Consider the following 27,461-nt stretch of genomic DNA (forward strand, 5'->3'; position numbering starts at 1 on the left):
TTGACTGCTCTCTAGCCACGGATGTTGTCAATCACCCTCCTCTCCTTGCCACTGTCTTATGCTTCCTCTCCTGTGTGTCTGACTGCTCCTTTCCAGTCTCTCACTGGACCTTCATCCAGGTCAAGCCTGCTAACTGTGGCTATTCCCCGAGGCTCTCTCCTGAGTCCTTTTCCTTTCTACCTCTATACTATTTTGCTTGGTGATCACATCAGCTCCACAGATTCAATGATCGATCATTTCTATGCAGATGATTCTAATAGCTACTTATCCAGCATTAACCTCTCTCCCAACCTTCATTCTTACATTTCCAATTGCCTATTAAACATCTAGAATTATATTCCTATAGACATCTTAAACTCAGCATGTCCAAAATTGGACTCATTATCTTCCTCCCCTCTTCCTGCCCTCTCTGTTACTCTGAAGGGGGTTACCAACCCACTGTTCATACAGGTTAGCAAACACATTCAATTCTTTTCTCTCAGCTACCCACCCATCCCCATCCAATCCTTTGCCAAATGGCTGTCACTTCTATCCTTCACAAAATCTCTAGGACCCCTCCCCTTATACAACTTAGCCCATCATCTCACACCTGGACAATTATTGGTCTCACTGGTCACTGCGAACCATTCTCTACTCAACTGTCAAACCAATGTTTCTAAAGCTTAGTCTAACCACATCACCCCATGATTCACAAAACTCCAATGGCTTCTTATTATTTGCCATATCAAGTCTAAAATCCTCTATTTGACTTTTCAAACCTTTCATAAGCTAGTCTCTGTCTTACTGTCTCTTAATTTATCCCACCTACATCATTTAGTCATTTGCATGTTACCTCTTATATTAAACTATGAGGGCAGGAACTGTCTTTTGTTTTTCTCTGTCCATCTCCAAGGCTTAGCACAGAACTTGGCATATAATTGTGGACTTTACTAGAATGGGAAATCTTGAGTTATAATTCCTATCCCTCCAGTTCTAGCTGGGTGCAAGTCCCTCAATCTTCATGCACCTCAATTTCCTCATCTACAAAATGAGGATTATTATTCTTATCCTGTCCACCTCAGAGTTGTTGTGAGGAAATTATGAAAATAATGGTGAGAGCTAACCTTTCTATAAAGCTTAAAGTTTGCAAATCACTTTCTGGGTATTAATTCCTTGATCCCTGAGGCAGGAGCTATTATTGTCCTATTTTCCAGTTAAGGAAACAGAGGCACCAAAGTGACTTGCCAAGGGTCACACAGCTAGGGAGTGTCTGACTTGGCTCTTTCCAGTGCTCTAATCATGGCACCTACATCACTTAAAAAAAGAAAGCACTTTGTAAACCACAAGGGGATATATAATGTGAGTGGTTATGATTATTTACAATGAATATAACCGTTATCTCTTGTGCATTTCCCATGGAAAGTTTATGGTCATAAGACTTTTTATCTTCCAATGAGTCACCATCACCCTCTACCAGCAGCCACCAGCTTTCTCCAGACGCTATCACTCAGGCTTCCAACAGCTGCCCACATCTTTTATCACTATGGCCCTTGAAGCCTTTCTAGTTTGGTAGCGCCTGACAGAACCTGAGCTCCATTAATACTACAATGTGACTCGTTTGATCCAAAAACATTTTAAAAGTGTCTATGAGGTACAAGGTGCTAGAAAGAGAAATGAAAAACAGCCTCTGCCTTCATGAGGCTTATACTCTGTGGAATATGCACAAATGAGGAGAGAAGAAATATGAAATAACAGAGGAGAGAGAGCACATTTAAGATATAGGGAGGCTGGAAGAGTTTCCTGTAGATCTCAATACATGAGCTGGGTCTTAAAGGAAGCTGGAAGTTCTAAGAAGATGGCAGGAAGGAACACATTTGAGGCACAGTGGACAGACTGAAAAAAGACATGGAGGTGAAACAGAAGATTAGTTTTAAAGCACAGAAAGTAAGTCAGTGTGGCTGGAACATCAATTACTTGACAAAAATGTGAAGTGAGTTTAGGAAATTAGGCTGAAGTCATATAGTGAAGGACTTTATAGATCAATCTGAAATTACATGGTATCCTGAAGGTAATAGAGAATTATTGATGATTTTTTTAAAGGGTACTAACGCGTATGATCAGATGTATGCTTCAGGAAGATGGTTTTGGCAGCTACGTAGAGCTGCTATGGAATACTTATGGAAAGTTCATGATTACTGAATGATGAGAAGGCATGGATGAATTGCAATCTGTACTAGTGAATGAAATAATAGCTCCATGAAAAAATATATAATTAATGCATAATTTAACGTATAAATTGATTAAGTTTAAGATTCATTAATCCGACAAATATTTGTTCACTGCCCACTCAACTTATATGGCATCATAGTAATCAGTTGGTCAAAAAACATCTATTAAGGACTTATGTGTTTGACATTAAATGTTGGGGATACCAAGAAAGGCACAACTTGGTACCTGCCCTTGTGGAGCTCATAGACAATCTGCAAACAACTATGTAAAAACAAGCTACATATAGAGTAAGATAGATAACTAACAAGATTCCTTTTAATTAAGGAAAGTCAGGAAAGGTTTCTTGTAGAAGGTGGGTCTTTAGCTGGGATTTGAAGAACGTCACAGAAGTGCACTTGCACTTTAGGAAGATCATTTTTGATGACCAAGTGGAAGATGGACTAGAGTGGGAAAAACTTGTGGCAAGCAGGTCCACTAGCAGGCTACTACAATAATTCAGTATGACGTGACGTAAACCTTTTTTAGGATAGTGGCAGTGTCAAATTAGATTGGGGGTGTATGAAAATATGTTATAAAGGTAAAATCAACAAGACTTGGTACTAAATTAAATGTGGAATCTGAGTCAAGAGTGAAGGATGATATCTGGGAAGAATGGGTATCCTCCACCCTACTAGAAAATTAGGAAGAAGAGAGGGTTTAGAGGGAAAAGATGAGTTCAGTTTTGGAGTTTTGAGTTTAAGGTGTCTGTGGGACATCCAGTGTTAAGATGTTTAATAGGCAGTCAGAGATATGATCCTGGAAATAAGCAGTGAGGTAAGGCCTGGAGAAGTAGACATGAGAATCATCACCTAGAGACAATAATTGAATCCATGGGAGCTGAGATCACTAAGGGGACTAGTGGGACATCCAGAGTTAGTGGGTGTGACCTAGATGAAGATCCAACCACAGAGATAGACCAAGAATCATCATAAAGGGTACAAAGTGAATAAATACATGAGCTCTTCTTTCTATTCTAAAAAGGTTTATCAAATATTCTCAAATGGATTTGTCATCTCACAAATTTTGACACTCCTCCAATTATGTAAATCACTGCTTTTCCCCATCCAGTGCATTTCTCATGCACATCTTCCAATTACTTAGCTACAGGAGGTTGGTTCATCCATAACATAGAGGCCCAACCTTGATTTCTCCTAAAAATCACAAGGACCCCAGTTGAGCATTCAGGCTGTCTATTATCCTTGGTTCTCAGCAGGTGATCATCTACTATTTCATTAACACATTTCTCAATGATATTCTTCACTCCTGATCTTCAAAATTACTCGCAGTTTTCTATGAAATCAGACCCATCATACATCTCCCTGTAGCTCTGAGCAGTACTCAATTTTAATTTCTCAGAAACTGTTGTCTTCTGTAGTCAGAAGGCCTGGGTTCAAATCCTACATCACATGATCTTGGGGCATTTAACTTCATCCCTCTGGGTCTAAGATGAAAGCACTCTACTAAATGACCCCTAATGTCCTTTCCAGCTCTTCTTCTATGAGCCTTAAAACTCTGGAGGAAAACAAGTATTAAATCTATGGGACAGGCTGGAAGTTCTTAAGGAAGTTTTGCAACATTTTTCTTCCACACAGAGAGAGAATGACAAGATTAGTAAGAGTCAGATCTTCCAGTTGCATGTCTGCTAGAAGTTGAGCCACATATCTTCTTAAAATCTCTTATTGTCCTACAAGGCGTCTCCATCCACACATAAAATTTATCCAACATTCCTTGGGATGAAACAGAAATCATCTCATCCAACAGGCCCTTTGATCATAATGAACAGGGAAACAGAAGTTTTCCAATGCTGTCCCCCTGGTAACAGAGGAGATCTAGCCCAGTATTAAAGTTGGACCATGACTGACTTTTTGGGAAGTCCAGGTCTCCCAAAGGCTCTCCTTTATCGAGGACCTCATGTCTGATCAGGCAAGCCCTGGAACACTGCACAGACTTATGGAGGAGATCTGTAAACACTCAGAAGAGTTTGGCCTAACCTTCCACAATGAAAAACACTAAGTGGATAAAAACACCTAATGCCCCAGTAGGAGGTGGGAGGACAAGGTGTATTAGTTTGCTTGTCAATGTGGGTGTATACATCTCTATGTGGATGCATGTGTAGATATATCTGTGTATGTATGTGCATATATTTATGTAGATAAGTGTCTATTTTTGCTGTTAGTTTTCAATTGTAACCAGTGCTTTGTGATCCCCTTTGGAGTTTTCTTGGCAAAAATATTGGAGTGGTTTGCCATTTCCTTCTCCAGCTCATTTTGCAGATTAGGAAATGATTTGCCCAGAATCACACAGCTAGGAAGTATCTGAAACCAGATTTGAAGTCAGGAAGATGAGTCTTCCAGCCTTACGCTCTATTCATTATACCAACTAGCTACCTATGGATGGATGGATAGATGGATGTGTATATGTGTGTATGTATGTGTGTATATATTTACATACACACACATACACACACACGTATGGACAGACAGCACAAATGGTCAGAGTTAAGCTTTGAATTAAACAGGAATAGAAAAGGAGGATGGAATTATGGCAAACCTCTAAGAAATAAAATGAGAACACAAGGCAATATATGATAAGTACTATATAAGAGGAACAAATAACACACTAGGAGAACATAGGAAGGATAAATATTCTCTATGGAGAAAATGATTTTTCATGTGGGCTTTGAAAGCTACATAGAATTTTGATAGGCATGACCAGGTAGGAAAAGCATTCCTGGGTAGGTGGTAGTCATGGCATTCTATTATTAAATGATTTTCTGCTCGCCGAAAATCTGTTGAATTTTGTCATAAATTGGTGACCTTTCTTTAAAGACAAGTATGTTGAGGGGGAATAAAAATACCTTTCTTAAAACCCTTTAAATTACAAAAGATAAGTAGTCACCAACTGTGCTTAATCACAAGACCAGTCCTGGATACAAACATAAATTGACTCTCTTAGTCATGTCATTTTCTGCATGAATAATCATTATGATAATAATAATAATAATAATAATAATTCACATTTATATAATGCCTTAAAATTTACAAGGCACTTTCTGAGAAAATACTAATCATAATATTCAATATACTCACAATAATACTCAAGTATTATTAGCAGCAATTTATGCTGAATTCAAAATGAGTCACAAAGCAAAAAATACTTAGAGTAAAAACAAAGTACAATAGTTGAAAATCTGCAAGTTATGATGATGAAAATAAGAACCCTCAAACATTTACCAGTTTGACTACATGAGGGAATATTCTTATAGTCAAGATATCAATAATGTCACCTACCAACACACACATTCTAGTTATGAAGCATTTTGAGTTCTAACTTAAATCTATATTTAAATCTTAGCTCCTTGAAATATGCTTTTTTTCCTACTTTCCTTTCAGTGAACTAGTATCATTGCTAAAAAAAAATGACAATGACAACAATCAATTTCAGAAAAACTAACCATAATTTTATGAATTAATTCATTTAGAACAAATTTTATATCTAAATCATAATCCACACATTCATTTCTTACAATTTAAATTGACTCAATGAAAAATATTATATACTATGCAAATGGCCCTAGTTCTAATTAAGAATAGGATTGTTTTGGTGACATAAATGGGGTTTTAGGCTTGACAGGTATTTTTAGACAATTTTAATTAGATATGTTCTAATATTACAATGGAATCCTCTTAAAATGTTTTTAAAGGATCAATTATTTAAATCTTTCTAAGAAAGAAAATTTCTTAGCAGGCAAATGAGAAAAAAAATTCGTCATCAATTCTGACATCTAAATGATTTATCATTTCATTAAATGTTAGACTATTTATACGAATCTGCTAAAATATATAAGCACAAAATTATTTGTATTAATTGCTCCAAACATGAATGTATATAGCACAAAGTACTATATAACATAATGATTCCTCTCCTTTTTTTCTAATTTTCTCTTTCCCTGTCCTCTTCCCCATTTTAGTTACAAATTCCCACCAAGTTTTTTCCATCACTGTCTCAAGTCTGCTCAGTCTCCCTTATTCTAACCCTAGGATCATAGGATCAGAGATCTAGAACTAGAAGGAATCTCAGAGACTCTCTAGTTCAGGCCTTTCATTTTACGGTTCTCTGGGAAACTGAGTCTCATAGTAGTTAAGTTAACTTGCCAGTAGTCATATATTTAACTGGTAAGTGGCAATGTTAAGGTTCAAACCCAGGTTCAATGATCCCAAATCTAGAATTATTTCCACTATACGGTTTTCATCTCTGCTTTCTGGCACTACATATTTAAAATATATTATAGTAATTCTGTAGTTTCACAGACACAAATGGGGATATTTCCTATGTAGTTTCTCCATCCCTGCTCTTGCTTCCTATAATCTCTCTTTCCCTTCTGCAATTGTAGCAATATAAAGTTGTGACATATAGGAGGAAAATTAGAAAATAATATCAACAACTACATGAGCTATTTGTATTATCTGTTCAGCTTTGGGGATCTGGGGAGAAGTGTTGTATCAATCGTACAAACAACCAGCTCTTTGGGGGATCGCTCATATGTGATGTGCCCTGGGATCAGTGGTGTGAAATATTAAAAAACAATGAAGAAAAGGAGCTGAGGAGTGAGAAGTCAAGGACTCTATCCAACACATGTTTCCTGAGCACTAGCTGGGTTCAGGGTCCTGTGGTAGGTCCCGTGCTGGGTGGAGTCTCCTAAAGCAATTGAGTGAAGTTCACTGCTCTTGGGACACAGACAGAGCAGTGGGCAGAATAGCAGAAGGTTAGTCAAACAAGACTCAGAGAATCACAGAAGTTCACAGCTGAAGAGATTTCAGTGGCCATTTAATCCAACTCACCCACAGAAGGAATTTCCACTCTCCCATAACCTACCTACCAGTGGCCATCCAGGCTCTGCCTAAAGACCTCCAAGGAGCACCCCATGGTGCAGTCTACTTCTGGCCATCCTGAAGCCTAAACTGAGCCCCCCTTCCAGATCTGGCCTCCCCTCCTTCATGAATGATTCTTCAACCACTGGAAGGCAGTTTTTACAACCTTCTGAGTCTTCCCTTCCCAAGGCTGAACCTTTCCCTGTGCTGCCAGAACCTAAGACAGTGCTGTGAATGAAGCCCAGTAGCACTCTCTCTTCTTTCTTACCAATATGCCCCTTTTAGAGAAACTCAAGATCAGCATTAGCTCTTCTGGAGGCCACATCACACCACTTCATTGGCTATAAATCCATCCTTTCCCATTCCCTCAGCAATGCTCTTTATGCAAGTGAAAACTCGGGTCATAACGGACTCAGATGATTACAACTGTCTCTTCACTTCTCAGCCCTGCCTCTTTTGTTCTGTCATAGCATCCAAGTCAAGTGCCATTATAACCCTCCTCAAATCTCCAATAACTTTCTGGGGGGGAAAAAGTGCCGGTCCCAGGCATTCCATGACCTTCCACCAGATGGCTTCTGGGTGTCTTTTCTCCTGGCTCCCCGATATCTACCTTCCACTCTAGCCAAGCAATAATCTCCCACTTCTGCCCAGCCCTCCCACATGTCTGGGCACAAAATACAACTCTCATGCTTGGAAGGCATTCCAATTCACCCCTCCTGAAGCACACATCTAAAGCATAACTAATTGTACCACTTTCCAGATTTCCTTCACTCAAATAAGCATAACCCATATCTGTCATTTTTATATCCTCTGATATGTTTTGATGGTGGGTATCAGTGTCCATCAATGACCAAGTGTTGATCAATGCTCTGTAAAGGAAGGATCTGTTCATGGATTCACATTTTGGTCCGCAGGATCATGGGTTGTACTATCACAGATTTGGAGAAGGAAAAGCCCTCAGAGACCACCCATTTTAGAGATGAGATAATCTATGGTCACATATGTAGAATTTTACTCCGTATCTTCAGACTTTAAACCTACTCTTCTTTTCCTGGCACCATGTTGCCCTAGACCATTTCTCTGGATGTTAATAGGTTAAATAAATATTTTATGGCAGCTAATGAAGTGATAATAATATGTTGTTTTTGTATTCCCCCAAACTATTAGTTTTCTCAACCTTTTGAAGGAGTTTTCAATATTTGCATACATGCTGTACAGGTATACTTGCATGTAGGTTAAAAATGTGTCTGCATGCTTACCTGGATATCAATGATGCAAATATAAACAGACACAAAAGTATATACACCCTGGAACCCACACATTTCCTTATCTGGACGTTTCCTATCATTATGACATCGCAGGCCCAGTAGCTGATTCCAGCCCTGTCTCCCATTAACCTTTAACCCCGTAAGGAAGGGCCTGTGCCTCCTCCACATTTGGTCAGTTCTTTGTAGTACCTCAGATAACACCTATTAGAACAATTGGAAAAGGGCATGCAAAAAGCAACAAGGATGTCTGAGACCCCCTCCTAGAGAATTTCTATTCTTTTTTCACTAGCTCTAGTAGGAAAATTGCCTTGCTTGATTAATTTGTCTTGCGGTCCTCAGGTAGTCCCTGCGGACACTGCTGCCTTGTCATTTTCTGGCTTACAAAGTATAGTACAAGCATCAGTAATAAGGCTTTCTTCAGCCGACCTATCGTTATGCCTCACCCAGGATCTACAAGAAACGCAGGACAGAAGGGAATGTTCAGTCATCATGGCTTCCTTCAGGCCTTAGCTCCCTAATTAAATTGACAATCAGATAACGATTAATAGCTTCAGCTTTGTCTCTCGCCTACTGGACAAGTGTTTTTAGTACCTCATATAAACAGAAACCATACGTTTCCTTCTTACCAAGACAGATGTTGCTCATAGTGTTAGATCTCAGTCATAAGCAACCTGTACCAGAACGAAAATGATGCTGTAAAAATGAACTGGCTCACAGAGACTCACTTGGTCCTCAGTGGCTATTGGGAGGAGGGGACTCCTGGGATGGAGAAATAGCTACAACAACAAAACTTTTCCCTAAAAAATATAAACCAAAGTATTGGACTATTCTGCAAAATACGACAACCTCCTTCCTGTGGATTGCATCATGTCTACTGTCATTGAATAGCCCAACTGCTAGTTTCTTTGTAGCCAGTTCCTGGATGCTGCTTAGATCCAGACCAGACTACTTTGGTTTGTTTTTTTCCTTGAATGCTATAATATAAAATAATTTGTCTATAAATGATTTATTAATTGAACTGAGAAATAATTTTTTTTCAAATCTTGTTCTGGAGTGACATGTAATCAAGATTGCATTTCAGTTGTGATAATTGCCTACTTAAGTGAAACTTACTTATATTGTTTTTCAAGAAAATGAGAAATGAAAACCTGTTATTCATAACCAAACACTTTAATTGCAAGAACAGAAGCTTTGGAGGCTCTTGGGCTAACACTGCTGAATTTGAATGCTGAGGTTAGTTAAAAAAAAAAAAAAAAAAAAAAAAAGTTTCACTATTTTTAGATTATCCAGGACTGTATTATTTATTGTTTTTTTAAATCAGATAATTACAATAAATAATTATTCTGTATGGCCAGGAAGTGGGGTATTCTGATTAATACAATCTTTCCTGATATTGACTTTGTATATAAGCCAGATATCAACAAATTAAGCCTTTTAAAAATATTCTCAACACCAACACCAAGAGTCTGGATTCTATCCTGGCTCTGACATTTACTAGCTGTGTAATCCTGGGCAAATCACTTTAATTCTCTGAGATTCCATTTCTTTATTTGTTAAATTAAGATGATAATCATTCACATGGTGATTATGAGAAAAGAGCTTTCTTTGTATACCTAAATGTGTGCCACGATTATATCGACTATGATGTAACCGTTGTCTCATGACCTCAAAGAGAGTTTGGACTTGCAGAGATGGCTCAGTACTGTCATTAAAAATGCCAATTATCTTTGGACTATAGGCCACAGCCTCATTCCTGTAAACATGGTGCCATCTCAGCATCCTGTGCTCCCTAACACTGTCCCCATGTGCATACTTTTCCCAGATCTTCACCATTTGTCATTTAAATTAGTCATACATAGAGCTCCTACTTCATCTGGAAACTTTTAGAGTCCATGGAAACACCACCTTCCTTTTGTTACCAAGTTAGCTTTCTTGTAGGGGAAGAGCTAGAAGGTTTCCATCTTATTGGGAATTATTTTATTAAGCCAAAAAAATCTATGTGATACCCATGGGTCCTCCTTCCTCACTGTGGTTCCTGCCCTACTCATTTTCTTTTGCACTCTTTTTCTTATGTATAAGCATTGGAAACCTAATTGCTTCCTCTTAGATCTCCATTTGAAGAAAATGTATTGATCTGTTAAGGACTTGGCTCAAATAATTAAAGTGGCCTCTCTCTCTCTCTCTCTCTCTCTCTCTCTCTCTCTCTCTCTCTCTCTCTCTCTCTCTCTTTCTCTCTCTCTCTCTCTCTCTCTTTCTCTCATGGAAGAAAGACATCATAAGCAACCTTATGTTCCTAGTTCAACTTCTCCCACCACACATAAATTGCTGGTAGATCAAATTGACTTTAACCATTACCTTGGTCTTTTCCAGCTTCATCTATGTGATGGAAGTCTTTTAATGTCTGAATGTTAAAGAAGCCCTCTCGGCAAAGCTGAATGACTTTTTTAGATCCATTCTTGATAAGATAATCCATGAGTGTGAGGGACTTGTAGACATGGCGCCAATTCTTCCCATGGTCATTTAGTCTCTGCCACAGCATATTCATAATTTCTGAGAGAGAAACTGTATTGAAGGTCAGGTCACTAATATCCAACATCAAAGAACTCGAAGGCCCCCAAGGGTCATTAGAAGTAGCTTCCCGGACTTTGACTTCTGCCTCTGAGTAATTTTTCACAAAGTTTTTTACTTGCCTCCTGAATGCCATGGATGAGACCAAATTGAGAGGGGAAGGGGAGGGGGGAAGAAGAAAATGTAAGGGGAGCAGTGTGGCTGCTTTACAGAGCTGTTGACAGCTAACGGGGTTCCTGCTTTGCTGCCCTCAAAAACAATTCATCAGTTTCCATCTTGCTAAGTTATCAAGTTCCTGCAAAGAGAAGAATAAAAAATGTTATCTATACATTTTTAAAATGCACTTGTAGAAGATTCAGTCAACATGAGAAATCTAAGTTCAGTTTCTAATTCAATCACTTAGCTGCCTCTGTCAGAATAAGGATGTATATGCTGTTTAACAGAATATAGGAAGCCTCTCTGGTCCTAAGTGTCTCTACAGGCAGGGCCCAATCAATCTTCATGGATGGGAGTAGGGTGACTGTACCAAAAGAAGGAGGAACATTAAGCATTATGTCAAGTGGACAAAGAACAAAATGAGAAAATAGAGATGGCAATTAATGCTGAAGACATTTTGCCATTATATCTAGAAATCTAGAACTGTATATAGAAATATCTAGAACAATTAAGATGGTTTTTTAAAAAACAAAGTCTGAAGTGGACAAGATAGCCTCTGGTTTGTATATTTGTATACCACATGACAGACAATCAGATTAAAATTCAGATCTGGCTATCATTTCTTTTTTTATTTATTTATAGCATTTGTTTTTGCATTCTCTTCATGTCCAAATATGTCCTTCGCCCCCCCCAGCCAGTCTTCTCTTAATATAGAATTAGAAAAGAACATCAACCAAGACTGCCTGTGTACATAGTGTTCCACACCCACAGTCCTCCACCTGCTTAAAGAGGGAGGAAAGCACACTTTTATCTATAGTCTCTTAATTGGGACCAAGCTTGGTCACTAAAATTACACAATATTCAATTTCAGCTTTGTTTTTGTTTGTCTTTTTTTCAATCTCCATTTACATTACTTTGGTCACCAGCTTCAAGTTTTCTCTGGGAAAGAGGAAACTGCTGAAGAACCGATAGCTGCCCCTCACCAGCCTATGTTATTTCTCGAGCCAAAGGAGATCTAGATGTGACACATTCCACTGGAGAATCTAATTCTCTTTTCCTCAACTGCAGGAAAAGGACAAGAGGGAGCCAGCAGAGAATATAAGAATTTCCCTAATAAATTGAAATAGCAGTTGCGTCTCTGAAGTGCTAAGTCTGTGCCTGCCGGGTTTCACAGTATACCCACACAACAGGAGGCACATTTAGGTTCCGACATCAAAGGGTACACACCTTCCCAAATTTTAAATGATGCCCGTGAATTGTCAATTCACAGCTTTCCGAAATGCCCCCCCTCCCTGTTTTTCATTAGTTTGCATTAGGATGGGTCAGTCAGCTTGCAATTTCCCTTGCGAGTCACCACTGAAGGCCGCCAAGATAGTGTATCAAATTGATTTCAAGCCCTGACAAGCACCCAGACCTGGCAAAACTGAGACAATCTATAATCAGATTTTAAAAGTAAAAGTGCACACACACAAAAGGAAAAAATATTAGAATTCAAATCAAATGTGTTTATGTTCTCTATACAGTTTCCTCTTCTCCTTTCTGACCCAACCTTGGGCTTGATTGATTAATGTGAATGTTATTAAGAAAGGCTTGTGAATGGGAAGCCAAAGCCCCAAACAGTTACCTCTTCTTGAGAGACAGAGGGACAGAGAAAAACAGAGAGATAATTAACCTTTCTTATCAAAGGAAGCACACCCTCCAATAAACAGGACAGAAAATATATTAGTTTAATTAAGATCTCTCAGGGAAATGATCAACACCCCTAGGAAACTGAAAAAAGAAAGGGGTCTTCAAGAGGAAGGCCTGCCTCTCATTTTTACAATTCTGCTTTTCTCTCATTTGTACTTCAGAAAGAGGCAGTTTTTATCTATCTCATCCCTGCAGTGAAAACCTTGATTTATAATGTGTTTCAATAAGCTATTAAAATTTTCAATCATGAAGGTTTTCTTTTTCTATTGTCTTTTTTTTCTCTCTTCCAAATCTCACTTGATGCAGTGATGCACTGTGACATTGGCGATAGCAGCAAATATTGATCTGTTTCTTCACAAGTCTATTAAAAAACCCTGTTTGACTCATAACCTGCTGGAGGGCAGCAGCCACCATCAGAAACGCTCTGCTTTCTTGTTTGCAAAACCACCCATCTGCATTTCTGCAAGACAATCCTGGCCTTTGGAGTGTTCTCTTACATCCTAGGATACGCTCTTAGTCTGTTTTCTTAAATGTACTTCCTACCACCAAACACATGCGTGTACACACACACACACACACACACACACACACACACACACAAATTCCATTGCAATCAACACCACCAGCTACCACACAGAAAAAATTCAGGGTAATCCCAAAGCACAGAGAGAAACAAGCAGCTAAGCAAGTCTGATAAAGTAAAATCATATTCCCTGTTCATCAAGGGGCAACTTAAACAAAGATTAAGTAATTTTCCATTTTTCCTCATCCATTCAATCATTGGTCTTTTCTCAGGCCCCTAACAAGAGTTCATTTAATCAGTGCAAGCTGCAGATGACATTTGGGTTGATTATGTATCACGGGAATCCTTCCACATAGAGCAGCTCCATGGACAATATCACCAAAAAGTCTTTGACATTGTAATGGGTTGACATTTGAGAAAAGATTAACACCCCAGGGTGGGATTTTTTTTTTTTCATTCTTAAACCTCTATTATCAGACTGCGGTATTCCTATAATGTCCTTAAATCTGATATTCCATAAATTATGTGGAGGGAAGCCGTGTCATCATAAATAAGTTTTGTGGCACTAAATTGAGTTTTGAATAGGCCTATTTTGATCCCGGTCATAGATTTAAAATGGGAAGGGTTATTAGGAAGCATTTAGCCCAACCCTTTCATTTAAAAAACCGTATTATAAAGGTGGTGAGGAATGGAGGCATGTGAACTTAGAGGCTATGACTTCAAATCCAAAGCTTCTTAAAACTGAGGAGTCTTCTACCTGAACACCTGAAAAATGGGCAACAGTAAGTAAAAGGTAGCAAAGATTCTACCAATTTTTAATTCTTTATGTAAAAATAAGCATGTGCCTCCATCTCATTAGTATGCATGGGGGAAGGGGGTGAGTAGTGAAGACCTGGAAATGACAGGGCATTTCTTTGCACCCCTAGAGGTAATAGGAAACCACATGAAATCAGCAAAAAAACCTTTTAGACAGTGCCCAGGTGCCAAAGTGGAGGAGGATCAGACCGGCCTTGGAGGCTCCATGGAAGCCTCCAGGCTATTTATCTGGGTCGCTTTCTTCTAACAAATACCATGACAACTGAAGGTGGTGATATCCTAATAGGGAAACAACCTTCTAAGGGCTGTGGGAGTCACTGCCAAGTGGACCACGGACGGTCAGAGGACTGATTGATTTGTTAGAGACAAAGCCAGAGTTAAAACAGACAGGAAAAAAAATAAAAATAGAAAAGCATGATGTAGAATTAAAATAATTCTGGCTTGACCTGCTGAAAGATGGGAAATTGATGGAGAAAAGGATGATGATGATTTCCTAACAAAAGCAAAGCAATCGCCATAACCAAGAACCAGGAAGGACCTAAAAACTGTGTTAGGAGGAAAAAAAAACACTGGGCCCCCAAATGCCAACAAGGAGATTGGGGAGGGGGCTCAGGCAAGCTTGAGAAAGGACTAAAATTGAGGGAGAAAAGGCTGATAATGATTTCCTAACAAAGGCAAATTAATCACCATCACCAAGAGATCAGGAAGAACCTAAGAATTGTGTTAGGAGAAAAAAAAAAAAAACACTGGGCCCCTAAATGCCAACAAGGAGATTGGGGAGGGGGCTCAGGCAAGCTTGAGAAAGGATTAAAATTGAGGGAGAAAAGGCTGATAATGATTTCCTAACAAAGGCAAATTAATCACCATCACCAAGAGATCAGGAAGAACCTAAGAATTGTGTTAGGAGAAAAAAAAAAAAACACTGGGCCCCCAAATGCCAACAAGGAGATTTGGGGGGCTGAGGGCAACTCTGATGAAGGATACAAACTCATTCGTAAAGTCTTACAGACAAGGGCGGCAGATTTGGGGAGACAGGCCCTCATAAAATAGCAAGAACTCAAAGTCTGGCAGAGCGATAGCCCCGAGTTCAAGTCCTGCCACTGAGGATGCTCTCGCATCCGTCACTTCGCTGCCGTGGACCTCAGTTTCTTTGTCTGTGAAATGCTTCCAGCGCCCCAGTTGGGATCCCAAGAGGTGGTGAAAGGAGAAGGATCCCAGAAGGGACGGGAGGATTATGCGAATGAGGCTCTGGTTGTGTTTACACAGTGGGAATAAAGCTAGGGAAGAAGGCCTCGGGAGGAAGCGGCCCAAGTAGGGGTAACAGGCCGGAGTGTGCAGCGCATACCCGAGGCGCTTAATAAATGCTCGCAGGAGGGGAGGAGGGAGCAGGCATTTGTTAAGCGCCTGCTGTGTACCAGTCCCTTCAGGATCTCCCGTTCTAAGGAGAGCTGGGCGGGGAAATGGACCGCCTCAAGGACTTGGAGCTCGCTGCCGGGAGGGACACCCATCCCTCTCTGGGAAGGGGGAGGGGCTCTTCCTTACAGCGAAGCTAGCCCCGCCCCTCAGACCCACAGGTTTAGAAGCGCTGGGAGGTCGCGGAGCCCTCACCTACCCTTTTTACAGGCGGGGAAATCGAGGCCCGGAGCGCACGCCCTCTCCTCCCTCCTCCCCGCTCTAGTGCGGCCAGCGGCCGGGGCAGGGTCCTCCCCAATGCGACCCCGCCCCTCCCAAGCACCCTGAGACCCCCAGGGGCGACCCCCAGGGGTTCCCCCTGACCAGGAGGCGCAGTTACCTAAAGAAGCGCCGGAGCCGCAGCCGTTGGAGGCCCCTTCCCGCCTAAATTCAAACAGTTGCCTATCAAGCCCAGGGCGTCTCGCCATCCTCCAATCAGAATAGGGCATGGCAGCTGAAGCCCGCCCACCTCCCCTACGTCTTCGGTGCCATCCGTTGTTCCCCGGGAGGAGTGCTCGCTCTGCCTCTCAGCGGGCACTGGGTGGGCGTGGTTTCGCATAGGCTCCACCCCTCCTCTCAGCCCCACCCCTTCCAGGAGTCTAAAGTCCGCAAGAGCACGTGCAGCCGGGGAGGTCCTCGCCCACGAGGAGACCCAGGCTCCCGCCAGGGATGCTTAGTCGATTGCACTTAATCGATCAAGCCGTTCTTCTCTCCTGAATCCTGGGGTTAAAAGCAATCGGCCCCAGGAGCCCCTCCCTATCTGACTTGAGGACCACGCCCCCTAATTTGGTTCTATAAAGACACGAAGCTGAGATCCTCCTGCCAGCTGCCCACGAGTGACCGTGCTGAAGCCCTCCCACGGTGCTCCTCTGTGGCTGGATGTGAAGCCACCTCCCCACTGTGCTCTGAGGTTCTGCGGAGCCGGGCCGGGGAGGAGAAAACTAAGCTCCAGGGAGCAGCCTCCTCAGGGAGCCAACCAAGCCTGGCTGTCCCTGGCTCTGGGCATCTCTGACCTCGGTCCCAGCACAGGAAAAGGGAGCAAGATCAGCTGTTAGGGACCAGACTGTCTCTCTATCTCGGTATCTGTATTTATTGATTTAATAATAGCTTTTTGTTTCCATAACACATGCAAAGATAGTTGTCAACATTCACCTTTGCAAAACCTTGTGTTCTCCTTCCCTTCCCCCGCCCCCTCCTCCAGACAGCCAGCATCCAGTATAGATTAAACACGCCCAATTCTTCTATACCTATATCCACCTTTATAATTCTGCCCTAGAAAAATCAGATCTGCAGAGAAATGCAAATTAAGACAACTCTGAGATACCACTACACACCTGTCAGATTGGCTAAGATGATAGGAACAAATAACGATGAATGTTGGAGGGGCTGTGGGAAAACTGGGACACTGTTGGTGGAGTTGTGAAAGAATCCAGCCATTCTGGAGAGCAATCTGGAATTATGCCCAAAAAGTTATCAAACTGTGCATACCCTTTGACCCAGCATTGCTTATATCCCAAGGAAATACTAAAGAAGGGAAAGGGACCTGTATGTGCCAAAATGTTTGTGGCAGCCCTTTTCATAGTGGCTAGAAGCTGGAAGATGAATGGATGTCCATCAATTGGAGAATGGTTGGGTAAATTATGGTATTTGAATGTTATGGAATATTATTGTTCTATAAGAAATGACCAACAGGATGAATACAGAGAGGCTTGGAGAGACTTACATCAACTGATGCTGAGTGAAACGAGCAGAACCAGGAGATCATTATACACTTCAACAATGATACTGTAGGAGGATGTATGCTGATGGAAGTGGATTTCATAAGTCTTGCATGGATGGATGGATGCTGAGAACTATCTTTGCATGTATTTGAAAGAATGAAATACTATTGAGAAAAAAAAAATCTCTCCTCTCAAACGTCCCTCACCCCCTTTGCCCTCCTTCTTGGTAAAAGGACCTTGCCTCCTACTTGACAAAGGCCAATCAATCAAGGCAGTTTTCTGAGGTCATTTTTCTCCTTACAATCTGGTTACAGCCTCCTTTCCTTTGTTGTTTGTTAGCCTGAGGATGAGGTGACCTTTCACCTTGCTAAGGTCAAGTCTTATCCTTGTGTCTTCCTGTCTCTTCTGAGAGCCGGGATTCTTAAGCTTTTTGTATCCTAGGCCCCCTGGGCAGCTTGAATGTTTTTCAGTGTGGAAAATAAAATACAAAGGATTGTTTTTTATTCTGTTAAATTATATAGTTATGTAAAATATTAATTATATATAAATATAATGTACATTATTTATAGTTATATATCTTTTACATATATGTTGTGTAAACATATATATAACTATAAATAATATACATTATATATAAAACATTTATATATAAATTATATAAAATTGCATTGTCAAAATATTAGTTGCTTTGAAATACGTTTGAATTAAATTATCAAAAAATTTTTTTCAGGATTTTTTTTATTAAAGCTTTTTATTTACAAAACAGATGCATGGGTAATTTTTTCAGCATTGACCCTTGCAAAACTTTTTGTTCCAAATTTTCCCCTCCTTCCCCACCCCCTCCCCTAGCTGGCAAGTAGTCCAATATATATTAAATATGTTAAAATACAAAATATTTTTTAAAACCAAATACATGTATCCCCTGAAATCTGTCCTTCTGTAGACCCCTAGCTTAGATTTTGTCCCTTCAATGAGAGGGTCCTGAGGCCCCCTTCTGCCAGAAATTTATGATTCTATAATCTGTCTCATTCATCTTCAGTCTCTCATAACAACCAGTTCATTTCTTACTTCCTGAAAACACATCTAGGTCCCATCCAACCTTTAAAAAAAATCCTCCCAGGTCCCCACAAACTGTCATCCTCTATCTTTCCTCCATTTCACCAAGAAATGTCTAGAAAAAGATTCAGTACTTGTGGCATCCTCTCTTAGACCACCCCCTCACTTCTCAACCTTCTACTCTGCCTTCTGCCCTACCCCCATAGCTCTCTCCAGGATTACCAGCTATCTCTAAATCACTAAATCCAGTGGCTCTTTTCTTAGTCCCCTTCCTTCCTCAGCTTCTCAAACTGATGACAGCCTCCTTTTCCCAAAGAGCCTGGAGTTTCCTCAGCTTCCCTGCATTGCTCTCTCCATTTTCTCCCACAATTCTCTGTTCTTCCTCCTCCCTACTTTTCCATCTCTTTCTCAGGAACTGAGAGAAGCTGGGTTATCTACTGACTATGGTTTTACTGAGAATCAAGACTTCCTTTCCTGATCAGTGCTCCTTTTCTATCTGAGGAGGTTTAGGTTTTGGGGCTTCCTTTCAGGGAACCAAATGATAAGGTCTAGGTTTAGGGAACCAAAATGAGATTAGGGTTTCTAGTGGTCAGGGAATTAAATGATAAGGTTTAATGGCAGGTTCGGGGTTCAGGGAACCAAATAGAGAGGTTTGTCTCCCCTACACCTTCATCCATTCAGATCAGCCCCACTCCTCTAGTATCTCCTTAGAGATTCAGGGTTACCAGAAGAGAGCTAGCAGGTGAGGCAGAAGGCAGATTAGAGGGTTGAAAATAAAGGGAGTGGTCCAGGAGAGGATGCCCCAATAGCCCACTCCACCCTACCCTGCCCTTTAGAGTCTGGTTCAATTATAAACAAACTACCCTTGGCTCACATTAAATCCCCACCCACACCCTGGATGTTATTTTGTATGTGATATTCTTCCTTTATGTTCAATAGTAATTCCCCTGGTGAATGTAAGCTCCGAGGGCAGGAACTGTTTCAGTTTTGCTTTTTGTGTCAAATGGTTGCTCTGGTCTTAATTCTTTCAGGCCTTTTCCCATAGAACTCTGAGGAGTTTGGGAAGGCTAATTATCTTTCTTTGGCTCAAACCAATTGTGTTCCCCAAATTTTAGGGGCCCAAGATTAGCACCCCAGTTCTATTTAACTAGTTTGGATTAGCTTTTATGAATGGATATGCAATAGAAATATGAAGCAAGAACAAATAATAAACACTTTCCCCAATATCTCAGAGACATAATCCCCTTCTCCCCACCCCTTGCCATCTATCTGGAGAAGGATTGGGGATACAGATCAGAGCTCAAAATTTAGCTCAGTTCCACCAAGTTCAAGTCCAAAGCCCAGCAGAGCTAGCATAATAGAGCCAAGTCTATTGAGCTGACTACAACACCCAGCCTGGATTCCCATGGCTCAAGATGGGGATCAAGGCCAGACCTGGGCCAGATCTGGATTAGAAGGGAAAAATCAAAAAGGGTCAAAAGTCCAGGCTTATTTATTGGGGACACTTAGGTTGAGGTGGGGAGAAACCATCTCTTTTGCCATCATCAGCCATCTCACACTCTGTTATCATGGGTATCCCCCACCCCAGGCTCAATCCCAGGTCCTTTTCTTTCTTCTCCCTAAAAGTTCTCTCTTAGTGTTCTCAGCAGCTCACATGACCTTGGTCATCACCATGATCCAAATGGCAATAGATAAAATGCAATGGACTTAGTTAAAGTCTGAGGGACAGGGTTCAAATGAAGGGGTTGAATATGACAACTTCCAGCTCTACATCTATGATCCTGTGACTCCCAGATCCTATACTCAGCTCTCCAATCCTGCATCCCTGGCTGCCTCCTACATCTCTATCTATGGAAGTCCCCTAAATATCTCAAGCTCCATACATCTTCTTCCTTCTTCCCAACTTCCTTATTTCTATCCAGGTACCATTATTTCTCCAGGTCTTCTTTGCTTCTGCCTCTCTTCTTCTGCCTTTCATCCAATCAAATGTCAAGTGGGGTCAAGAATTTCTCCCCAACATCTCTCAGATTTTTCTCTTTTTCTGTACTCACCCGGCCAACGTCCTGCTTCCTGGATCTGCTCTTCATCACTTATCATTCATACATCACAATCATTTTCCCACTTCCTGTATCTCTCCTCTCTAATCTATCCTCAACACATTTACCAAAAATAAGTTTCTAAAGGCACATCTGACCATGATGTCAATTCTCTACTCAAAAGCCTTACATTCGATTCCCCGATGCCTTTTGGATAAAATGTAGTCCTTTCATTCTGGCCCTTAACAATCTACCTCTAGTATGTCCTTCCAGTTTATTATATATTTCTTCCCTGTCCACATTCTACATTGGCCTTCTTACTGTTCTATAAACCAAGCATCCTATATCTTCTCTGTCATGTGGTCACCTCACTCTGGCTCCTCCTGGATCTGTGGAAGGGGTCTCCTCCTCCTCTATGCCTCAGGACACTGAAAACTCATCTTAGGGGCCATTGCCTCTATGAAGTCTTCCTTTCTCCCCTTGCTTGTTAATGCTTTTTGTTTCCTCAGATTATCTTGTATTTATAGATCATATGTCTCATTATAATGCAATTAATAATGTATTATAATGTAATAACGATGAATTATAGTGCTATAATAATAATGCTGATGATAATAGCTAACATTTTCCTAATTTTACTCATATTATTTCAATTGGTCCTCTCAACAACCCTGTGAAATAGATAACATTTTTATTATAATTGCAATATTATAATAATATTATTACTATTTTACAGATGAGAAAATTGAGAAGTGAAGTGACTTGCCCAAAATAACTTACACTTGAAACAGGATTTGAATTAGGGGGTCTTCTCGCCTCCAGGGTCAACATGCTTTCCCTTAAGCCATCCAGCTGTCTCTAGGGCAAGTTCCTTGAGGGCATGGACTGTATTTTAATTTTTGTCTTCATATCCTCACTACCTAACAAAGAACCTTGCACATAGTAAGGATGGACCCTAGATTTCTTTGAAGAATTAAAGTGGATTTATTGAGGAAGAAGAAAGGAGGAGCACAAAATTACCACATCTCTCTGGCACATTTGTCTGTATGTTTGGGCCACATGGGCTTGGGAATACTCTTCTACTCCCTCTGTAACCCCACGCTTTTCTAGGATCTTCCATGTTCCATGCCCTTTTGACTGGAGCTGTGATGACCTGTCTCCTCTTTGTCTGTAACATGAGAAAGGATTCCTATCAGACGCAGTTGTGTGAGAATCTCCCCCCCCTCACCTTGTTGGACGCCATGAGCTACTCCATCGTGAAGAAGTTGGGACCCCGTTCCTACCACCTGCATAGGATGAGTGATGGAGAATTAGCTGTGCTAAGTCCATAGGGCTAGCATTGGAGGGATTTTAAATCTTCAAATCCTGGCTCAAAAACTTGTTTCTGTGCAGTATTGGCCAAGTAATTTCCCCTCCTCGGGCCTCTGTGAAAGGAGGAGGTTAGTCTCCAGCTCCAACTTTCTGAGCCTGTGTTCTGTTCTTGCCTGCTCACCTTCCGGCCTAAAAACCCTCAAACCCAAGGTTCTGGATGGCTCCCTGCTGGAGTCCTTGATTGCCTTGCTCCCTTCTGGCTGTCTCAACTGTCTTGTGTCAGGCCCCAGGCCTTCCTTGTACGAGTTCAAACATGCTATAATCGAGGGCCCCTGCTTTGTGCATCGCTGACCTGCCTGACCTCCTTTGTGACAGCCTCCTTTAAGTCTCCCAACAGCAATGGCAGACGGGGATGGAGAGGAAGGCTGTGAAAAAGGGAGCTGCATTTGCCATTACAAAGTCTTGGAGGCAAACTGATATAGGCCCAGTGATGAATGAGTCTTGGAAGGCCCTGAAAAGCCTTCAGATCATAGAGTGTCAGTGCCGGAAGGAAGCCACTGAAAGGGAAAAGCACTGACTCTGAAATAAGGAGACAGAATTCAGATCCCAGCTTTTCTCTTTAATGAGATGTATGACTTGAGAGGTTGAGTGACTCGACCTCTCAGCATCAGCCTTGCTCCTTTAAAAAAAAAAAAAAAAGTGGAGGGTGTATTAAATAGGTTCCAAATTCTTTCTGGCTGTAAAACTTATGATCCTTGAAAACTCCCAATTATTGGCTGGAGAGATCCAGAGAAGGGTCGGTTCTTACCCCAAGTCACCTCTTGTAATCATTAGCAGGGAAATTAAAACTAGAACCCACAGGTTAATTTTTCAAGGACAACCTTTCCAGGACAATTGTCCCTTTATCTCCAATTGGCTGGCCGAATTTCTCCATTTTCTAACGGGACAATAACAATGCTAAAATCTGGCCCCCCGGCTCTGAACATGATACTCCAGGTAGATTCTGACCATGGCAGATGACAGAAAGACCATCACATCCTAAATCTTATACATCCCCTTTTCTCCTTTATCAGCCTAGACTCTCATTGGGTTTTCAACCGCTATATTGAGTGAACACTTTTGTCTAGCCCTGCACTTGAAATGAAGTTGATTTTTTGAACCCAGATATTATCCTTTACATTTGTCTCAATTAAATTTCATCTTATTCACTTTATTCTGTTGAGATTTTTTTTCGGCTCCTGATTTTTGATTTGGACATGTATCCCTCCCAGCTTTGGGTGACCATTTCTTGAATAAACATGGTTATGATGGGAACCTTCATGCTCAAGAGAAACTCTATAAAGACTTAACCCAGAAGAAAAAAAAGGGGGCCCAGGGGGCTCATCTGAACCATGTTACAGTTCAATATTGGCAGCATGGAAACCAAACCACATAAACTGAGTTGCACACCCAACTCCCTGAAGCATCGCACTGGTGAGTTCCTGTGTGGTTAACATGCTGATTGCCTGGTTGACAGGCAGTGCTCCAGAGGAGGGGGGAAGTGTGCACACATGTGTTTGGGGGAGGGTGGGGTGAGTCTGGGCCCCATTCTGCTCATCAATAGGGGTGCAGACTCGCCAGCTAACTTTCTGTTAGTGTTCAGCTTGAGAAGAAAGCAAGGTGGTATGGACTCCTAAAATACAGAGCCTTGCAATATTGGCTGTTATCCTCTTCCTCCTTGCAAAGGTGGACCACGGGAACCAAGCCAGGAAGTAGATCAACCTCAACTCTCCAGAAAAGGTATGTCATCACAGATACATTAGAAAGCTGTGTCATTATTATTTCATTGGGTTGTACCTCGCTCTCAGGACCAAGAACAGTGAGTCAAAATTATAGAAAGACAACTTGAACCTCAGAATCAAGGGAAAACTTTCTCACAATTAGAATTGTCCAAAAGTGGAACGTGCTACCTCGGGAGGTAGTGAGTTTCCTATACTTTCAGGTCTGCAAGCTGTCAGTAGGTAATATTCAAGGTTTCTCTGGGGAGATGGAGGAAAAGAGAGGACTACAGAAGTCCCTTTTAACTCTGAAATTTGGTGATTCTTGGATTGGATCATCTGTGGGCATTCAATAATTTTGTAACTCTCACGACTTCCATACTAATCAATCTCATTAAAATGAGTTTCAAGGGGTTGGTTTAAATTCTTCTGTCTTACCAAAGTACAGTTACACCCATCTTAGAGTTTCAGCCTGGCCGGGCTCTGCAAAGACATATGTTCACTGACATTTATTGGAATATGATAGCAAAGGAAGGGCTCCTGGAAGAAGATTTTTCTGTCCAAAGTCAACGCTAAGAAAGGCTTTCTTAAGTGAGAGATCATGTCCCTGTAATTGGAGGCAAGACTATTATAGGGTGCAAATGAGATAGCACCTATAAAGTGAATCATAAATCAAGTGTCATTTAAATGTCATTTAAATTATTATCTAGTGAGATACATACCCATACTCTAAAGTGCCATTTGAATCTCTGTGTTGAAAATCATCCCAAGTCCCCAGGCATATCTGATAATGTAAGGAATAGTTTCACTGTCCTGTCTCTGCCCAGTACAAAGGTATGACAGTGGATGGAGCACTGTCAAGTCAGGAGACCCAGAGTTTAAATTTCCTCTCAAGCTTACTGCTTGCATGACCTTGGGTAAGGTATTTCATCTCATCGAGTCCATTAAATGGAATAGTTTAGATGGCCTCCAAAGTTTCCTTTAGTTCTAGAGCTATGACCCTGTCTTTAGTAATATGTAAGTCATTTTCCCTCTTTTTAGATCTCAGTTTCCCCATTTGTAAAGTGAAGAAGTTGAACTAGATGTGCTCTAAAATTCTAAATATAGGAGCCTCTGATTTGGGGATGGAGGACACGGAAAGTTCCTTCCTGTTCTCCAACAGTATAAAGCAGAGTTCAGCTTAGAATAAAATGCTTGTTGTCCAGGATTAAGTTAAAAATCAAGTACTTGGAGGAAATGTCAGATGGAGGAGAGATTAGATTTCTTCTACTTGATCCCATAGGGCAGAACCATAAGCAATGGGAATTAGGAAGAGAAAGTTACAGAAAGGTCAGTCTAGACTGGATGTCAGGAAAGATTCCTTAGCAATTGGAGCTGTCCAAATGTGGGACTGGCTGACATTAGAAGATGTGAAGCACAAGATGTCAGATGGAAGCTCACTTGTAGGGGACTCTGGAAGAGCTTCCCAATTTTGAAATTCAGCCAGTCTGTGATCTTAGTTGGGAACCTGGCTCTGTTGCTACTGCCATGTGACCAAATCACACAAGTCACTTTATCTCTTAATTTCCTTATCTCTAAAATAACAGAGTTGAACCAAATGACCTCCAACATTCTTCCATGCTCCAAATCTATCCCTTTATCTTGTCAGGGTCTCCAGTGCTTCCTTTGTTTAGATTTCTGTTGCTCCTTTCATCAATGCCGTATTTCCGCACTTCTACTTACACCTCCCAGTAGTAAACTCCCTGAAATCAGAGTTATTTTCCTTTTCTTCTTTTTGTTTCTCCCCAATGCCAAGTATGAAACCTTGTAAACAGTAAGCTTCTGAAACTGGATTAAGAAGGATTCTAGTTTTTGAACTGGATTAAGAGGGATTCCAGTTTTTATTCCTTTAGCTAGGTGATCTCAAGACAAAGGGATCTCAAAGATTCTTTACATCTCTGATAACTGTGAATCTGAAACAGTTCAGCTGAAATCAAATAATGCTTATGTTCAGAAGACCCTAGGAACAGTGATCATCCCCAATCTATAGAGAGCTCAGATCATCCATCATCTCCCACCCCTTCTTTTAATTATTGAGAAAAGCCAACACCCAAGATTACCCAGGAAATGAATCTCAGAGAGGCTTTTCAACAAAAGCCCTCTCTCTTTAGATTTTAAGTTTTCTATATGTCAGTGTGCAATTCTATGCTAAAGTTATGCCATTTCTCCAGGCCACACTAGCTTGGGGAAGCCAGCGGAGGAAATGAGCATTCTCCATTCTCCTTATTCTTTCTTTCCTGATAACTGGCTTTAAATAAATGTCCTGAAAATGACACTGACTTTAAAAAAATCTCTTTGCACGTTTGACACGAGGCCCTTTAGGAGCAGATCATGCAAGGAAATGTATGTGAAGAAAGATGCACACCTAAATAAAATTGGAAGGCAATATCAGAGCAGTATTATGCAAAGCAATCTAGATTTGGAAGCCAAAGGCATGGGTTCAGATGCTCTCTGTGTCCATTATGTGTGTGGTCTTAGCTGAATTAATTAACCTCTTACCACCTAATATCTTCATCTTGATGTCTTTAAATGAAGCGGGTTAGATAAGATGCAAAAACAGAGGGGTAGTTCTTCAAGGCTCCTTCCAGCTAAGTTCTTTGATCCTGTCCTCAGATAAACTGAAGGGAAAGGAATTCTTTGGAGGCAGAAGAGAAGTCTAGATCACGACATGTACAACCCCTGGGCTCGCTGAAGACTTTTAACCCTTCACACTTTAAAGTTCCTCATATGCCGCTCCCGGTTCTCCAGTTAGTATCTATGTCGGGATCATAAAATAGCAGGGAAGAAAGTACATTTCACGGAAGTACACCTCCACTTTAAACAACCCCAATATGGCGTCCAGTCAAACCCTTTCTATTCATCAATAAGGGAAGAGGCAAATACCTACTATGTGCCAGATACTGTGCTAAGATATCATGATTCTCATTTCACAGTTGAGGAAACTGAGGTTAAATAACTTGCCTAAATCAGTATCTGAAGCTAGATTTGTATTCTGATATTCCTGATTCTAGGTCCAGGGCTCTATCCATCAAACCACCAGGTACCTCCAAGGAGCACAGAGAGGTTATATAACTTACCTAAAGTCACAGGGAATATGTATCAGAGACATCAGGTCCTGTATCTTTTGCCTTTGGATTCATAGATTTTCCAAAAGTATGTATACATGAAATGGGGAGACTCGCCTTCATATTAAAAAAAAAAAAATCAGTCAGTCAACAAGCATGAAGAACCTTCTTTGTATCAAGTGCTGGGACTTAGAGATTGAAAGATTCAAAAATGGACCATGACCTGTTCTCAAGAAACTTAGAGATTCAATTGGTAGAAGAGAGGAGAGGAATAAACAAGATAGCATGTACATAAAAAAGCAAAGGCAAAATCAATCAAAAAACATTTATTAAACACCTACTATAAGCCAGGCACTGTGTTAGGAAGTAGGAACTAAAAGATAAAAAAAGAATGAGCTCCTGAGCTTATCCGAAAGATTACTTGCACTTAAGCACTTGCGTAATTATGTAAAAAATATATAAAGTATGGTGTCATGGGAAGAGAATTGGATTTAAATCTCAGACACCTGGATTCACATCCCAACTCCAACACTTACTGGCTGTGTGATTATGGATTAGTTCCTTAACCTTTCTGAATTTCAGCCTATAAAGAGAGATGGTGGTACTTGTTTCACAGAGTTGCTGGGAGTAGAAAAGTTTTTAATTACTGCAGAAATAGGAGCCATAACGAGCATGATGGAGGAAGAGCAAGAAAGGAAGAACCCTTTACATAGCCCTTATCATGTGTCAGACATGAGGACCCCAAAGGCAGCCACAGAGAGTTGGCCACAAGTGAAAAGTAGCTGAATATTTGTCAGAAACTGTGCTAAGTGCTTAAAAACATTATTTCACTTATTCAAGTTACTATTGTTGGATTAGGTTTTTAGCAGCCCCCAGGACAGAGGGG

The 27,461-nt window shown here is 40.9% G+C and overlaps 2 protein-coding genes across 5 annotated transcripts in view; one reads left to right on the plus strand and one right to left on the minus strand.

The window, feature by feature from the left end:
* The window catches only part of ENTHD1 (ENTH domain containing 1), a 106,069-nt gene extending 89,889 nt beyond the window's left edge, over nt 1-16,180 (minus strand). Inside the window, exons 1-2 of one of the 4 annotated variants that reach the window (XM_074271764.1) lie at nt 15,931-16,180; nt 10,742-11,249 (exon numbers count right to left, since the gene is read on the minus strand). In XM_074271764.1, coding sequence (XP_074127865.1) covers nt 10,742-11,090 — 349 coding nt within the window. In that variant the 5' untranslated portion in view covers nt 11,091-11,249; nt 15,931-16,180. Of the gene's footprint in view, nt 1-10,741; nt 11,250-15,483; nt 15,656-15,750 lie in introns of those variants that run through there. The other 3 variants (XM_074271766.1, XM_074271763.1, XM_074271765.1) reach the window with 3 other exon arrangements.
* Nucleotides 16,181-23,317: 7,137 nt separating this feature from the next.
* The window catches only part of GRAP2 (GRB2 related adaptor protein 2), an 81,095-nt gene continuing 76,951 nt past the window's right edge, over nt 23,318-27,461 (plus strand). The window contains exon 1 of the mRNA XM_074271768.1: nt 23,318-23,493. The gene's annotated coding sequence lies outside the window, so the exon portion shown is untranslated. The remainder of the gene's footprint in view (nt 23,494-27,461) is intronic.

The sequence above is a fragment of the Sminthopsis crassicaudata genome, chromosome 5, assembly GCF_048593235.1.
Source record: "Sminthopsis crassicaudata isolate SCR6 chromosome 5, ASM4859323v1, whole genome shotgun sequence".
Lineage (NCBI taxonomy): Eukaryota > Metazoa > Chordata > Mammalia > Dasyuromorphia > Dasyuridae > Sminthopsis > Sminthopsis crassicaudata.